Source organism: Chelonia mydas, chromosome 1, assembly GCF_015237465.2.
Source record: "Chelonia mydas isolate rCheMyd1 chromosome 1, rCheMyd1.pri.v2, whole genome shotgun sequence".
NCBI lineage: Eukaryota > Metazoa > Chordata > Testudines > Cheloniidae > Chelonia > Chelonia mydas.
Genome location: NC_057849.1, coordinates 152,522,924 through 152,536,485, shown reverse-complemented (window position 1 = coordinate 152,536,485; position 13,562 = coordinate 152,522,924). Strand labels below are relative to the sequence as shown.

The 13,562-nt window shown below is 38.8% G+C and overlaps 1 protein-coding gene across 15 annotated transcripts in view; it reads right to left on the bottom strand.

The window, feature by feature from the left end:
* KDM6A (lysine demethylase 6A) overlaps positions 1–13,562 on the bottom strand; it is a 269,102-nt gene that overhangs the window by 195,622 nt on the left and 59,918 nt on the right. For 14 of the 15 annotated variants that reach the window (XM_037902842.2, XM_043538113.1, XM_037902856.2 and 11 more), the window contains one exon: positions 6,315–6,364. The exons of the other annotated variant lie outside the window; for it this stretch is intronic. In XM_037902842.2, the coding sequence (XP_037758770.1) occupies positions 6,315–6,364 (50 nt within the window). The remainder of the gene's footprint in view (positions 1–6,314; positions 6,365–13,562) is intronic. 15 annotated transcript variants of the gene reach the window in all.

Genomic DNA, 13,562 nt, shown 5'->3' with positions numbered 1-13,562 from the left:
AGATGTCTCGAGAGGTCCACAACCTTCATCCCTGGAAGACAATTTACCATACGGTTCTCCTGTTCATCACAAACCCATCTATCTATATTTCTAATAACCAAATCCCCCATTACCGTTACTTGTCTCTTTTTAATAACTCAAGTTCCCTCCCCCAAAGGGATACCCTCAGTGCAAGAGGATGCCATAACGTCATCTGGAAGAAGGGTCCCAACTATGGGATTGTCTCCCTCTGCTCCAGCTTGATGTTCTCCTTCACAGGGACTTTTATCCTCCACAACAGCATAGAAGCTGTCAGACTGGGTATGGGACTGCTCTACTGTGTCCCGGAAAGTCTCATTATGTACGCACGCTCGCTTTGCTCCTCCACTTCAGCCACTCTGATCTCAAGACCCTGTACTCCACCTCTGAGGACCAAGAGTTGCTAGCACTAAATGCACACATATGCCACCTCTCCACAATGGAGGTAATCATACATGCTCCATTCAGTGCAATACACTAGATAGATGTAGCAAGCAGAGTGGGGGCTGTTTTTTTTCCCCTCCCAATACACAACAGAAATACATACTCAACACTTCTGCCTTGTCTGCATTATTACGGACAATTCTACCATTTCCATCTAGTAATGAACCAATTCAGATTCTTAATTTATTTTATGTTAGAAAATGATGTATGATGCATTTCTTGTTTACTAGATGATTCATTTCTTACTCAAGACTTGTGTCAAGCTCTATTTTGATGGCAATTGGAATTCAATTAAAATGCACAGAAACACCATTTTATTATTCATAAATAAAACTCTTAAGTGTGCTGGACACATAAAAGTTTGTCAAATGTGTTTTACATTTCATACTGCTTTATTAAACAAAAAAGTATGATCTATAGTTCATGAATTGAACTTACTGTTTCTGGTCACCATGTTCTTCATCGTTTTAGAAATAGATCTCATCCTCTCACACTTGTTTTTCTTTTCCCATTCCATTAATAAAAAGTAAGCTTTCCACCCTTTTCAACTCCCAATTGCTTTCCTAACTTTACATGAACTAGTCATTGAACTAAACGTGTAGAAATGAAGAAAGTATTCTTTCTGCACCTGCAGAAGCAGCTATTTCAGTCAAAAGCTTGTTGAGCACTTCAACAAACTCTGTTCCCAGGTGCTTCGCAAGTGATTTCCACTAATTCAGTGGTTTGCCTTTCCTTTAAAGCTTCAGCTACAAACACGTATCGCTTAATTATTTTTTATTTAATGTAAATGATTTTTGTAGATTATAGTGAATTTACACCTTAAGACAGGGTGTCATTTTCAAATTTTAAAAGAAAAATTTTAATTTAAATAAGCTTTTTTTAAAAAATCAACCATTTTTATCCACTGTTATTACTGATTAACAACAAGCAATGCCTTTTCCTGTGACTTAGCTTAAAATTTATTTTTTTCTGTCTTCATTTTTATGTAAGAGTAAAAGTGGATAATTGTCTAACTATTCATCAAAATAGAAATGGTTATTTTAGAATCCAACTAAGCCACCAAAACTCATTTTTTCTGCCTTTGACTTTTTATACTCAACAGTATTCAGTGTATTATCACTTGCAAATTATGAACAGATTGTCAATGCTCTTTATCCCATGAAGAACTATGTATAAATGAGTTTGTGTAGCAATCCACCATCCCCCTAGAAATAGCACTGAGCACTTAACAAGACAATAAAAATACAACAAAACAAACAAGATTTTTTTTAAAAAAAGCCTGAATGGAAAGTTAGTGAAAAAGAGGCCCAAAACTAATAATTCTAAAAATACTTTTTGGACGGGAAGAAGTGTTATGATGTTCTCAAAAGTGAAATGACAAAATTATATAAAACTCAGGTCTGAATGCCACACACTAGAGTATACCATAGCGAAAGAATAATCACCTCCTGACTTAGACACAATGGTGAAAAACCTGAACTGCAGTTTACATCTGATTAGACATACCCTGTCAGGAGGTCCCAAACATAATCAAGGCCAGCAATCCATCTAGGTGTTTTATATTCATATATTAAATGAGAAACAGTAGAACCATAATACTCTTATTTGAACTATACAGTACCTACATACATGTAAACTCATTACAGATTCACTTCACCAGTGTATAGCAGATTTTGCACTGGTGCAGTTTGAAGCATACATCTCTCACTAACATTTGGCATATGATCCTTTGACACTCAAGTACAGAAACTTCTAAATATTCTCACAGCAGCAACTGAAAGCTGGTATAGTGAGAACTATAGCAGCTGGGCCAAATAATTCACCATCTATGCAGTCTCCCTCATACAACCAATTAAAGTGTTGCACATAAGTCAAATGCAGAATTAAATTACTTCTGATATCACAGTGGTCCAGGATACATACCTTACTGTAACTGAAAGCCTGTACTATTGCACAGGTGTACTTTGTAAAGTCAAAATGGCTGAGAATTTAAACAATGGATGGTAACAAAGCCCAATGATTGTTGAATCTGGTGATATTCTAAACAAAAAGATCTATCAACCCTGCTAGTAGCTGTTTCATTGCTTCACATTGACAGAAATATTCTAAGTCTCAGAGTGACAATCCTGGATTATTATTATATAGATGAGGCCTTCTACATGGCTTGGAGATGGAGCTTTTTCTTGCCATCCCTTCAAAAAAAAAAAAAAAAAAAATCTGTTTTTGGTTTTGGTAGCTTAATTGGTGACACTTACCCCCACCCCCAAAAATAAATTAAAAGCATTTCAACAAAAGTAATCGAAAATTTACTGTTATACTCTTTGTTTTTCTCTACAAAATATTTAATTACAAAGTACATCAAGACAAGCTATAATACTGTCACCTAAAATGCACTGGAAACAATCTGAGCTGTAGGACTTCCTATGGTCTTGTTGTATACTTTTTCTCTGAATCAGACATTGTAACCAAAACAAAAAGATATTTTACAAAATACACATTAAGGAAAAGAGGAAAATCCACACAACTGAGAGGAAGATCATTCTCCAGCCCCGTCCCAGGCAGCTTTGCAACTGTTATTGCAACCTGGCACTGCAATAGAGCCTACCTCTTTCTTAAGGGAGGAGGGGATGGTTGGTCTGTACATTCCTACTGTCATAATATACCTACGTAGTCCCACCCTAAAAAAATTTTAGAATCAAAAGAGAAAAAAGAAGTGATTCTTAGTTCTGTTCCAAGAATGACTAAAGTAAAAGTAAAGCCCAACCGTAACTATATAGTATGTAATGACAGCACAATTTAGAATAATGTCCCATTTGGATGAGACCAAGCAGCAGCAAAACTGGCCATTTTGTACCAGCCACACTGCTCTTGCAATACCAAAATGAAGGTTACTTACCTGTAACCAGCATTCTGTGAAACAACCTCTGCATGGTCCTACTCTTGGGATGTGCAGACTATGCAGCTAGGACTTCAGTGCATAACCAAGAGTAGGAATGTGCAGAGGCCACTTGAAGAAAAACTAAGATATTAACTCAGTACAAATATAGAACTTTTTAAACAGGTTAGTAAAATAAATGCAACTTGTGTTTACCATAAAAATCTCTTGGATTGTGCAACAAAGTAAATTATTTCTTTTAAACATATTCATTTAACACAGACACTGAGTTAAGTTTAAAATCAAATACTCCTAACAAAAATATACAACTCACTCTGCACTCCAACACGACAGTCTATTGCATAATCAGTATCTCTTCTGAGGTGAGCTATTAAAACGTGAGCCAGACAAGTGATCCAAATCACAAAATGCTTAGATGTTTAACACAGAAATGATGCCTACAGCATAGACACAGTTAGAATAGACTGCTTGATAATTAACCAATTGTCCCTGCATTTTGATTTATTTAACCTAAAGGTTACAATGAATCTCAAAGACTATGTATAGCAGAATATCAAATCTCTGCTTTTTTAAAAAAAAATTATCATCCCTTTTTAATTTCAACTGCTATCAGTTCTTAAGAATGACCTCAGCTCCAAAACCTCTCCTGATTGGACACTTCTCAGGTGGCTGTACAGTAGTGGAGCCTCTGAGAATACTAGTCCAGCTAGAGTAGCCCCCACCAACTGATCCTCCCGCGCCCAAAAGAGGGAGTGACCAGTAAATCCATGTAGAACCAATAAAGTCTTTCCTCCTTCAAATTCCTTTTGTACACCTGCATACAGGGAGCCTCTCTAGAGCTAGCATCACATAGTACACAATCCCCTCAGGGCCTTCAAATCCTGCCCTTTCCTCCACATGCAACCAAACATATTTTATCCAACTACAGACAACGCCCCATGCGGGAAGAGACTGAGCGGAATTTGTCGAAGTACACTCTGATTTCATATGCTACTCAAAGACAACAAAAAGTTGATATAAAGCTATCAGTCAAAAATCAATACATAAGAAAAGAAGAGCGGCCATACTTCGTCAGACCAAAAGTCCATCTAGCCCAGTATCCTGTCTTCTGACAGTGGCCAATGCCAGGTGCCCCAGAGAGAATGAACAGAACAGGCAATCAACAAGTGATCCATCCCCTCACCCATTCCAAGCTTCTCGCAAACCGAGGCTAGGGACACCCTCCCTGCTCATCCTGACTAATAGCCATTGATGGACGTTATCATTTATGACTCAATTCAGCAAAGCATCATTCCTCACAAAATCACTGAAGGATCATATGTTTAAGCACATGGGGGCAGAAAGCTGGACAGATCGTTGCTGGGAGAGGTAGATACGCTGGAAGGTAGGGATTGGGTCCAGAGGGACCTAGACAAATTGGAGGATTGGGCCAAAAGAAATCTGATGAGGTTCAACAAGGACAAATTCAGAGTCCTGCACTTAGAACAGAAGAACCCCATGCACTGCTACAGGTGGGGACTGACTGGCTAAGCGGCAGTTCTGCAGAAAAGGACCGGGGGATTACAGTGGATGAGAAGCTGGATACGAGTCAACAGCGTGCCCTTGTTACCAAGAAGGTTAACGGCATATTGGGCTGCATTAGTAGGAGCACTGCCAGCAGATCGAGGGAAGTGATTATTCCCCTCTATTCGGCACTGGTGAGGCCACATCTGGAGTATTCCATCCAGTTTTGGGCCCCCCACTACAGAAAGGATGTGGACAAATTTGAGAGAGTCCAATGGAAGGCAACAAAACTGATTAGGGGGCTGGGGCACATGACTTATGAGAAGAGTCTGAGGGAACTGGGCTTATTTAGTCTGCAGAGGAGAAGAGTGAGGGGGGTGGATTGATAGACTTCAACTACCTGAAGAGGGGTTCCAAAAAGGATGGAGCTTGGCTGTTCTCAGTGGTGGCAGATGACAGAACAAGGAGTAATGGTCTCAAGTTGCAGTGGGGGAGGTCTAGGTTGGATATTAGGAAAATCTATTTCACTAGGAGGATCCTGAAGCACTGGAATGGGTTACCTCGGGAGGTGGTGGAATCTCCATCCTTAGAGGTTTTTAAGGCCCAGCTTGACAAAGCCCTGGCTGGGATGATTTAGTTAGGGTTGGTCCTGCTTTGAGGAGGGGGTTGGACTAGATGACCTCCTGAGGTCTCTTCTAACCCTAATCTTCTATGATTCTATGAACTTTAAGCATGACACAAAGTTAGTCACATGCTCAAGCACTTTTCTGAATAGAGATGGACTTAAGCGTTTTCTGGAATTAGGGGCTTAAATCAGCATTACAAAATTTTTCCATATGAAAATAAAATCATGTACAATATTGTTTTCTACACTCTGTCATATAAAGACTTTTTCACCTTTACAATCTTGCCACCTTTGCTTACTCTTGTTAAAGATACCATTATTAATATGGATACAAGTGTGAATTTTTTAAGAGTCTGCATAAAAAGACACTTCCTTGTTCATGGTCTCAGTGAATTCTAATACAATACTGAAAGTATTTCAAATAATAATATCCCATGGTCACCATGGAAATCAAAAGTACATCATGAAAAATGCCCTGGGGTTAAGGCCAAAACTTGCACAGAAGTTTTCATGTGATTGCAATTCTCTCAATACTCAAACTTGCTCAAATATCTCACAGGGGTAATTAATGAAAAATTGCAGTAAAGATGGATCAAAACAAAATTCCACAAAAACCATGACTAGTTTTTGGAAGTGTTAGCTAGTTAAACCAAAGGTTTGTTTCTATTTTTAACTTAGACAAATTGTATGCACAGAAGGGGGAACATTTCCATTAATACGAACGTTACATGGCAAAAAATAGATGCTGCAGAGTTATACCCACATTAACCCACTTTAGAAATCCAAACATTTAGAAGACAATTAGAAAAAAAATAAATATGTACAGACCTTCCAGTAGTCAGATTGTAAACTGTAGTACCTCTGGTAGGCAGATAATGCTGCAATAGAGAAAAAGGTTGTTTTTTAAAAAGAACAAGATTGAAAATAAAGCCTTAAGGGTATAAAAATACGCAATATGGAAATGATAGTGTTACTTTTATTAAATTATTTAACAATAAACTATGCACTGTTATGGATAGAGTATTTCCTGAAGATTATAATTTTGCTGTAGAAAGTGTCTCAACCAAAAAGTGAATGTTATCATGATTTACATAATTTACATAAAATTCAATCTAGTAACATTTTAAAGTAAGTTTAAGAAATTTATTGGCTGAAATTTTGGTTTGACAAAGCTGCTATTGATTAAAAAATTTAAATTACTTAGCATGTTTACAATGCTCTCTGGTGTCTTGCACAATTTTTGCAAGGGAAAAAGAGCAGACTGATCTACAGAAAGATTACAGAAGAAGCACTCTCTCCCTTTCCATGATCAGATAAAGGGTGGTGACAGTGAGAGCAAAGCTTCAATTTTATCCAACACCTACCAAGCCCAAGACCATTATGAAAGACAGACCTCTTAAAATGGGTCTAGAGACAGTACCCTGGTATGAATCACTGAATTACCATAATTTGGAGATAGAGTTCTCAACAAATCATTGTTCCTGCAACTTACTGCTCTCCCCTCAAAAAAATTCTGGTTAATAGGTTTAGTCTTTTGGCAAGTAAATGTCTGTTGTGTTTAAAAAAAAAAAAAAAAAAAACACACAACACAAAGTCAAACCCCACCTTTGCTAATTAATGTACTCACTGCCAGACAGGCATAAATACAGGGCTTATATTCTTATGAAAACAGGTGCCATGCAAAAACACAAGTAGCATTTTAAATAACGATCCATTAATACCTTTAAAAGTCAATATTTTCAACTCTGAAAAGTATCCGTTTCATAAGAAGTTTAATTAAGTTTAATAGTAGCATCCAATGTGCTAAGAACTTTCCAAAGACTCAAAAGGAACTGTCCCTGCTTTGAGGAGCTCACAATCCAAGGAAAGACAGGAAAGTAGACCATTATGGGGAATGGGAAAAGCAATAGGCTTTCTATATGCAAAATTAACGCACTGAAGCACCATAGAGTGGGTCTCTAAATTATAGCATACTTGGTAAGCGCATGCCCTACATACTCAGTTACATAACAGACCAAGAGCCATTCAAGACTTTCAGAAATATCGCAGATACTTAAGAGCAAGAGTACAAATATATATTTACAAAAAACAGTGTATTTCTAGATCAAGCTCCTCACCATGTGATTGGATCTAATCTGGGACTTTTGGGGAATACTATCATATTACATGAAAAGTACGAATGTAAAAGATGCAACACAAATCTAAAACTATATTCAAAGTTAAGGCAAATATTTCATCTTTTACACCTGACATCCATGAGTCCAAAATCATCAACTTAAGTTACAGATATAAAAGCAAGCTTCACTGATTTGCTATATTTTGATGATCAGTCAGCCTTATTCTTAAATTTGTTATTATTTTGAGAAGCCATAAGGATTTGGGGTTTGCTTTTTTGTTTGTTTGTTTTTCGTTGGTTAGTTAGTTTTAATCAAACTGCAGTTACTCTCTAAAGGGACCACATCAACATTTTTTGCTGCATGCAACACAAGATACTGTAGATTTACATTCCTTCTATTTAGACCTATCTACCCCACAAGTCACTTTTACTCCTCAGACTGACCACCATTAATAATGCATAGCAGTTATATGTATAGCTTATCTGAATAAGACTATTCTGAAAAGAACTCTAAACACTTAATCCAACTGACGATTTCATGACAATTAATTCAAACAGTTTTTAAAAAATATTAAGTCTCTTCACACACACACAAAAAATAAACTATTGTATAAGTCTAAAATCAGCTGTGATATTAATCATAGGCTGTGATATTTTACAGTATCACTAACAAACTGAGTCTTTCCCAATTTACACACCTCAGATATTCATATTGAATTTAATCTACAAAGACAAGTAATTTTTGAACACATGGAGGACCTTCCTATGCCAATCATCTATAAAACAAGAGATTTTCTTTCTTGTAATGTTTCAGATTCTCATAGCAAAGAGTCCACCTAAAACTGAAGTTACAAGATTACTGTTTTTAAACAATACAAGTAATTTTAAAAACAGTATATTATTTAAGATTTAACAAACTGTAGTAATTAAGAGAACGTGTGTTTTTATACAGAAGTGCATTTCATTGCACTATAATAATCACCAAGAAAAACATGTTAAACAGTCGAAAGTTTTTATATACATTTTTAAAGAAATTTAAGCATAAGTTCATATCAGTAATACTTCAATAGGAAATTTTTTAAAGTCTTGTTAAAACCTCAAAACTGAAAAAACTAAGTTTTACCATTCATACTCTTTTAAAATTCCTCAGCTTTAAAAACAAATTTCACCAGTCATTTTCACTTAGATGAGAGTCATTCACTTTCTGGTTTTCATATATTAAAATAATGTGACTTCTGTTTTCACAACTCCTAAATAATGTTTAAATTAAAAAAGTTAATTTGAAAGAATTTTCATAAAAAGATTGGGAGGGAGCCTAAGTTTCTTTTACTATAACAAAGACCATTTTCAATAGAGCTGTTTAAAAGATAAAAGGAACACTTCTAAATTAATAAATACTACTCAAAGGATACAAGTGATATGCATCTCAGATTAAGAAAATTAGTTAATGAATTTACCGAGCTGACAACTGTTGCTGAAAAGTCCTAAATGAATATGGAAACCCTGCGAGCTGCAAAAATAAACAGGCTTACCTACTGCCTTACAGTGAGCCCAAACGAATTCCATAATATGATTAAAGGATTGAGGAAAAAAAGTATGATTCCCATCTGAGTTTATTATAGGAAGAATTTTTTTTTTAAACCAATTTAGCGTATGAAGGGAACACACTGCTATTATAATAGAGGAAGTTCAAAGCACCTCTTTTCAAAAAGTCTGCAGAGTAGAGCCTGGCAATTACAGGCCAGTAAGCCTAACTTCAGTATCAGGCAACTATACTGATTGGAACGATAGCAATAAAACAGAATTACCAGCCACAGATAAACACAGGTTGGAAGAGTCAACACGGCTTCTGTAAAAGGAAACCATGCTTTACCAATCTACTGGAATTCTTTGAGAGTACCAATATACATGTGGAGACGGATGATCCAGTGGATATAGTATACTTGGACTTTCAGAACGCCTTTGACAAGGTCCTTCACCAAAGGCTCTTAAACAAAGTAAGCACTCATGGGATAAGAGGGATGGTCCTCTCATATCTTTTAACCAATTACTAATCTATGAAACAAAGAATAGGAATAAATGGTCACATTTCACAATGGAGAGAGGTAAATAGTGGCATCCAACAAGGATCTGTAGTGGGACCTGTGCCGTTTAACATTCATAAATAATCAGGAAAAAGGGGTAAACAGCAAGGTGGCTAAATCTGCAGATGAGACAAAATTACTCAAGATTATTAAGTCCAAAGCCGAAGGTGAAGACTAACAAACGGATCTCATAAACCTGGGTGATAGGGCAACAAAATGGCAGATGAAATTCAATGTTAATAAGTGCAAAGTAATATATATTGGAAAACATAATTAGAGCCCTGTGCGGATACAAATTTATATCCGAGGATATAAATCGGTATCTGTGGAACCGCAGGACTCTCCCGAGAACCGCAGCAGCAAAAGGAGCAGAGCATGGGGCTGCCGCTTCCAGAAGCCAGCACCCCACACTGGCAACTCCTCCAGCGCAGTTGTCCCATCTCCAGCCCCACCCACTGGAGCAGGCACCAGGCTCACTGGCAGCTGTCCCTGGTCATACTTTTGTGTTCAAGCGGCACGCATGCCCCCAGACAGAAGATGGAGACAGCTTCGTGGAAGGGACGGGGCAGGGCTAGGGGTGGTACAGCCATGCTGGAGGAGCTGCTGGTGCGGGGCGCTGGCTCCTGGGAGCAGCGGCCCCATGTTCTCCTCTTTTTGCTGCTGCAGTTCCCAGAAAAGCCCTGCATTCCATAGATATCGATTTATATCTGCGGATATAAATTTTTATCCATGCAGGGCTCTAAACATAATCCCAACTATACATACAAAATGATGGAGTCTAAATTAGCTGTTACCACTCAAGAAAGATGAGGTTACTCACCTTATCCCATAACTGAGGTTCGAGATGTGTCCCTAGGGGTACTCCAGTTTAGGTGTGTCTGAGGTCCTGCGCCTAAAATCAGAGATTTTTGGTAGCAGGGCCAATTTGGGCTGCACATGCGCTCTCCCCATCTTTCAGAGTAGCAGCCGTGTTAGTCTGTATTCGCAAAAAGAAAAGGAGGACTTGTGGCACCTTAGAGACTAACAAATTTATTTGAGCATAAGCTTTCGTGAAGTTGTTAGTCTCTAAGGTGCCACGAGTACTCCTTTTCTTTTTGCGAATACAGACTAACACGGCTGCTACTTGTATACAGACTGGTTTCAGAGAACTCCGTAGATGAGAGGGGGGCAGGTACTGGAGCACAGATAGGGATAATACTTGAAGAAGAGAATGTTACTCACCACGTGCAATAACATTGGGTTTCAGAGTTGGATTCTTTATTGATGATAAAAACAGTCAATTCGAATAGTGCATCAGATGCTGATTTGAGCTATTGCATAATGCTCTGTAAACGTGTGAACAGATGCCCAGGTCGCTGCTCTACAAATGTTTGTAATCTAAATGTTGTTCAAGGAAGCTCTAGAGGTGGAGAGTGATCTTGTACAGTGTGAGCTGCAAGTCATGTTGACAACAGCAATAGTTAATACAATCAGAAATCCATTTTAAGAGAGTCTTTGCTTAAATATGGATTATCCTTTAGATCTCTCTGCAATGGTAAGGAATAGTCTTGGTGATTTCTTGAAAAGTTTGATCCTTTCTAAACAGAAGGCTAACACTCTCCTAATGTCTAGTGTGTGGAACACTGCCTCCCTTTTATTCTCGTGAAATCTGGGGAAGAATGATGGGAGATGAATTCATGAAGGATGAAGGTATTTTTGGTAGGAACTTTGAATGTGGTCATGAAGTGGCTTTATCCTTGAAGAAAATTGTAAAGGGAAGAGGTAAGTCTGTGAGATCACCTGCAAGAGGATGCGATTGCCTTTCTTATGGCAGTCTTCACAGAAAGATGTATGAGCCAACAGATCGCCATATATTTAAAGGGCCGGGGGGGGGGGGGGGGTGGGGGGGGAAATCGGTAAGGCGTCATAGAACTAGGTTAAGGTCCCATGGTGGTGTAGGATCTCGAATTTCAAGTTAGAGCTTCCAAATACCTTTAAAAAAATTGTTGTACGATGCACCAATAGTGAGTGAGTGTCCATCAATCTTGTGGGGGAAGGCCGCGTACTGGCCACGAAATGGCTTCTCAGCAAACTCAGGATATCTAATCCAGCAGCAGTGGTAAAGCAGAGGATATAGCTGCAACCTGTCTAGTGTCACACCAGATCCAGAATCTCTTCCATTTCTGAAGAGCATGGTGCATTGCTGTTTTTCTGCTATTTAACAGTATCTCTTTTACATCTTCAGAACAGCTTGTTGTGACATTTTGGAACCATCAAGGACCCATGCTTTCAGGTGGAGAATTCTAGATTTTTGTGATGGATCTAGCCTTGAGAAAGGATGTTTGGAATGGGATGAACGGTGATGGGGAGGGTGGGGGGGGTCCCGTATACCATCATCCATAAAAGGTAAGGGAACTATGTCTGTTTGGGCCACGTTGCGGCTATCAAAATGACCTTGGCCTTTTTGTTCTTTATTTTTTGTGTATTACTCTGGGTATTAATGGAATTGGAGAAAACGCATGTATAGATGTCTGTCCCATTTGAGAAGAAAGGCATCCCCCAGAGATCTTGAGCAGAATTGAGGGCATTTGCTCTCCCAGCTGTGGCAAAAAGGTCTATGCTCAGACGTCCCCAACACATTCATGTTTTGCGTAGGATCGTAGTATCTATTTCCCACTCGTGTTCTTGTGAGAACTTCCTGCTGAATGTGTCTGCCATGGTGTTTTGAAGTCCTGGTTGATAAGTAGCCAAGATATTGACCCTGTGGTGAATGCACCAATTCCATAATTTCACTGCATCAGTGCACAGGGAGGGTGATCGTGCCCTTGGCTGTTTATGTAAAACATATAAGTGATGTCGTCTGTCATTATTTTGTGTCTGTCTGTCTGTCTTTGATTAGTGGTAAAAAGTGAGAATATGCATTTCTGACTGCTCTGAGCTCCCCCAGGTTGACGTGTTATGTCGACTCTGAAGGGGACCATTTGCCATGTACTGTGTAGTCGCCCAAGTGGGCTCCACTCCCAATAGGGATGTGTCCATCGTCAATATCAGTGGAGGAGGTGGTTGGGCAAAGCGAACTCTAGCACACATTGTAGGGGTTTGTCCACCGGTCAAGTGAGCTTTTGACTGTGGAGGGCATTGAGAGATGGTTTAAAATGGTGTCTGCGTGAAGCATAAACTGTTCTGAGCCAACCTTGAATGCAATGCATATGGAGTCTGGCATGTTTTATGATAAAGGTGGCAGCCGCCATGTGTTCCAGTAGTTGTATACAGGCTCTGGCTGATACCTGCAGGCTGGTTTGAACTGTGGAGATCAACCTGACTAGAGTGGTGAATGTGTGTTGGAAGGGAGGCTTTGGCCTCCACTCCAGAGAGATAGGCCCCTGTGAACTAGGATTTCTGAGTATTTATTTGTAGGCCTAGTCATAAGAAAAGGCCCATAGTCTTTTGTGTAGCTATTACTGCATCATCTCAAGATGGGGCTTTGAGTAGGAAACTGTTCATGTATGGGAATATCATAATTCCTTGTTTTTGGAGGTGTGCCGCTAACACTGCAAGGACTTTGGAGAATACCCTGGATGCCAAAGACAGGCCAAATGGGCGTACTCTGTATTGGAAGTGATTCTGCCCTGGTGTGAATCTGATGAATCTCCTGTGGGATTGGTGAATGGTAATATGAAAGCAGGCATCTTGAAAGTAGAGGGCCAATAACCAGTCCCCCAGTTCAGTGCTGGGATTATTGCTGCTAATGTAACCATCTTGAATTGTTGTACTTTCACAAACTTATTGAGCACTCTTAGGTCTAGAATGGGTCTCCAACAGCTGTTCTTTTTCTGCACTAGGAAATATTTGGAATAAAAAGCCTTCCCTCTGTGTTGGATCAGAACTAGTTGTATA